The sequence below is a fragment of the Apis dorsata genome, unplaced genomic scaffold (assembly GCF_000469605.1).
Source record: "Apis dorsata unplaced genomic scaffold, Apis dorsata 1.3 scaffold_830, whole genome shotgun sequence".
Classification (NCBI taxonomy): domain Eukaryota; kingdom Metazoa; phylum Arthropoda; class Insecta; order Hymenoptera; family Apidae; genus Apis; species Apis dorsata.
In genome coordinates this window covers 432-3630 of record NW_006263960.1, presented here as the reverse complement: position 1 = coordinate 3630, position 3199 = coordinate 432, and the positions used below count along the sequence as shown (strand labels likewise).

General features: G+C 18.5%; 1 protein-coding gene across 2 annotated transcripts; it reads left to right on the top strand.

Annotated features, from left to right (window-relative positions):
- The first annotated feature begins 215 nt into the window (after positions 1-215).
- LOC102677273 (60S ribosomal protein L30) lies at positions 216-1320 on the top strand. Of its 2 annotated transcripts, XM_031514008.1 has the most exons (4): positions 216-257; positions 358-401; positions 695-840; positions 1107-1320. In XM_031514008.1, exons 2-4 carry the CDS (start codon positions 381-383, stop codon positions 1282-1284), a joined length of 345 nt encoding a protein of 114 aa, XP_031369868.1. In that variant the 5' UTR covers positions 216-257; positions 358-380; the 3' UTR covers positions 1285-1320. The 2 variants fall into 2 exon arrangements, with proteins under 2 accessions (XP_031369868.1, XP_031369869.1); XM_031514009.1 differs by lacking the exon at positions 216-257 and having other exon boundaries at positions 379-397; positions 690-840.
- Positions 1321-3199: the final 1879 nt, after the last annotated feature.

The following is a 3199-nucleotide window of genomic DNA, read 5'->3' as shown; positions in this document are numbered from 1 at the left end:
AATATTTATTTAATTATAAAATTTTTATAATTTTATTACTTTGAGTTATATATTTATAATTTATATATTAAATTTATATATTAAAATACTATATTGCAAAACATAAATAAATAAAAATAATATATATAGCAGAAACATAATAGAAACATATTCTATATACTTTGTATTTCATGGCAATCTTCAACTCGAACATATAACGATGTATTCAGTCTTTTTCACGTCTATCGTGTTCTATGACATTGCGTGTACTTGAAAAGGTAAGTATTTTTTTAATATTTTTTAATAATTGATTATTATAATTGATATAATAATTGATATAAACAAGTATTATTAAATACGTTAAAATTTTTGTTCTAGTATTCATCTATTAAATAGTAAAAATGGTAGCTCAAAAAAAACAGGTAAATCCTTTTTCAAATTTACACGTGCTATTCAATTTTCACAGTATATGTTAAAATTATTCTTTATATTTTTAAAATATTACATATTAAAATATTACAGTACATTAAAATAATAATACTAATATATAAATATGAATTAAATTTATTATTATATTTTTAAGCTATTTTTAAAATAAATTTTTTTTTAAATGTTTAAATAATTTTTTTATAATAGGAGGATAGTAAGAGTTAAAGGTTAATAGTTTAAATATATGTATATGTTTGTATTTGTAAATATATGTATTTATTAACAGAAAAAATCTCAAGAAGGGATCAACTCCAGATTGGCCCTTGTTATGAAATCAGGAAAATATGTTCTGGGATATAAGCAGACATTGAAGTCCCTCCGACAAGGAAAAGCAAAATTAGTCATCATTGCTAATAATGCTGCACCTTTAAGGTGAGACTGAGATGTAGTACTCCTTCAATTATAAATAATTACAAAGCAATATGAGCAATATATAAAATAAAATAATATTTTAAATTCAATATTACATTGAATGTTGACAAATATATTAAAAAAATTTTATATGTTTCATATTGATTTGTATACTCATAATAGGAGTCCTACGGAGTAGTCTCACGTCTCTGTTTGTAAGTGCAGAGACACTTCAAATTTATCTAACTAAATTAAAGCTATAAATATTTGTTTTATTTGTTTAACAGGAAATCAGAGATAGAATATTATGCTATGTTGGCAAAAACTGGCGTGCATCATTATATTGGAAATAACATAGAATTAGGTACTGCATGTGGAAAATATTTCCGTGTATGTACTCTTTCTATTACAGACCCTGGAAATTCAGATATCATAAAATCTATGCCTACTGGTGAACAACCATAAATATTTTTTATTTAATAAAATTTTAATAAAAATATAGTTATTTTGTATGTTTTATTAATTTTTCCTATTTACATTTTTAATTTAAATTATAATTATAAATTAATATTAATAAAATTCAAAAATTTTTTAAGATTCGCGATAAATATTTTTTTATGAAAATCTAAATAGTATGCAAGTTTTTATTGATGATATTTTTCTTAGATATTATATATTATTTGCAAAGAAATTATTTTTAATACAATAATAAAACTTATAGATGAGTTATTAAATAGATTTAATATTAGTGCTTTAATAATAGTGCTTTTTAATCCATATTCTATTTACATAAATTATTTATATTTATTTTTAGTAAAATTGAAAATATTAATATTTATATAATATAAATAATCATGAAAATTTAATAAATAAAATATTATTATATAGGAAAATTATATAGGAATCTATTTTAAAATTATATAGGAATTTCTTATTTTTTTCATTGATTTTTAATTATTAATCAAATATAAATTATGAAAATAATTTTTTGAATATAAATTTTGCAGACCAAACAAAGAGAATAACGGGAAAAAGAAAAGATAGATTAAGAATTATCCAATCTTGTTACTTTTAGAATGCCGCAAATGAAACTAATAAATAAAGAGACTAAATAATAAAAATAGATATAGAATAGAATAAATAGAAATAGAATAGAATAAGGGTTGATTTTCAGTGTTATCTCTTGAATACTTTCTTTGAAAAAATATTTTTTCAAAGAATCAAATTTCTAAAAATCTTTAAAAGATGGCGTTGATCTTCAATTCTTATTATTTAAGAAATGATGTTAACAAATTTTTTTATTTATTTTTTAGACTTTTTTAAAACATTTGTTTAAAAATTTTTTTTTAGTATTGTCTTAAATTCTTCTATCACACTTAAGTATTAAATATACTTTATGTTGACTTCTGTTTTATATTCTTTTTTATATTTTATTTATATTTCTATTTTTTATATTTTTATACTCTTTTTAAATTTGATTATTTTGTTTTTAAATATTTAAATTTATATTTTAGTATTCCTAATTTAAATAATTTTTATTGAAAATTAATTTTAATTTAATTATATTAGTCTATTTTTATATTTACAATGGATGGATCTTCTGTTATAAAAATTTATAATTAAAATAGAATATATTTTATTTCAATTTTTGCGCAATTAAAATAAATAGCAAACAACCCCATTATTTCAGCCAATCAGAAAGCTATTAAAATTTAGCAGCAGAATGAATCATTGCGCATTATAGTATAAATGGCGTGAGTTTACAGTTGAAAATTATAGTGACAGCATGCGATTCACTGACAGAGATGCATAAATATAAAATTTTTATTATAATATTAGATATTAATTATAGATATTAAAAACTTTGTTTAATTAATATGTATTTGTTTAATGATTATTATATTAAAATTGAACAATATTTTAACTTTTGTCATTTTTGTGCAGATTATTGTTTGATTGGAAGTGGGATTAATTTTTTAAATTTATTTATTTTTAAATTAAATTTAATTCTTATGAATTATAATAAATCTTCAATTATAACAAATTCAGTTACTTTTATGTTCTTTTTTCATGAATTTATTTAAGTTTTTTGTTAAATTTTTCTTTTGTGTTTTTTATTTGACTTCAATTAATTTTTATATTGAATTCCTACTTTTTATTATAACTGTTTTACTATTTTAATTAAATTAATAACTTTACTAATAATAAATTTTTTATTATTTTATTTTTCCAATAAATATATCTTCTATTTACAAGATTCCAATTTTAAACAATAACAATTAATATATTATATTATAAATAATTATATATAATTATATTATAAATAATTATATATTTCAATTTTTCGCGCGTTTTTGAATGTAAAAATAAGCATTATGCG

Coding starts and splice junctions, on each gene's coding strand:
- LOC102677273 (XM_031514008.1), top strand. CDS start 381: ATGGTAGCTCAAAAAAAACAG. Junction 402..694: donor TGGTAGCTCAAAAAAAACAG/GTAAATCCTTTT, acceptor ATTTATTAACAG/AAAAAATCTCAAGAAGGGAT. Junction 841..1,106: donor AATAATGCTGCACCTTTAAG/GTGAGACTGAGA, acceptor TTTGTTTAACAG/GAAATCAGAGATAGAATATT.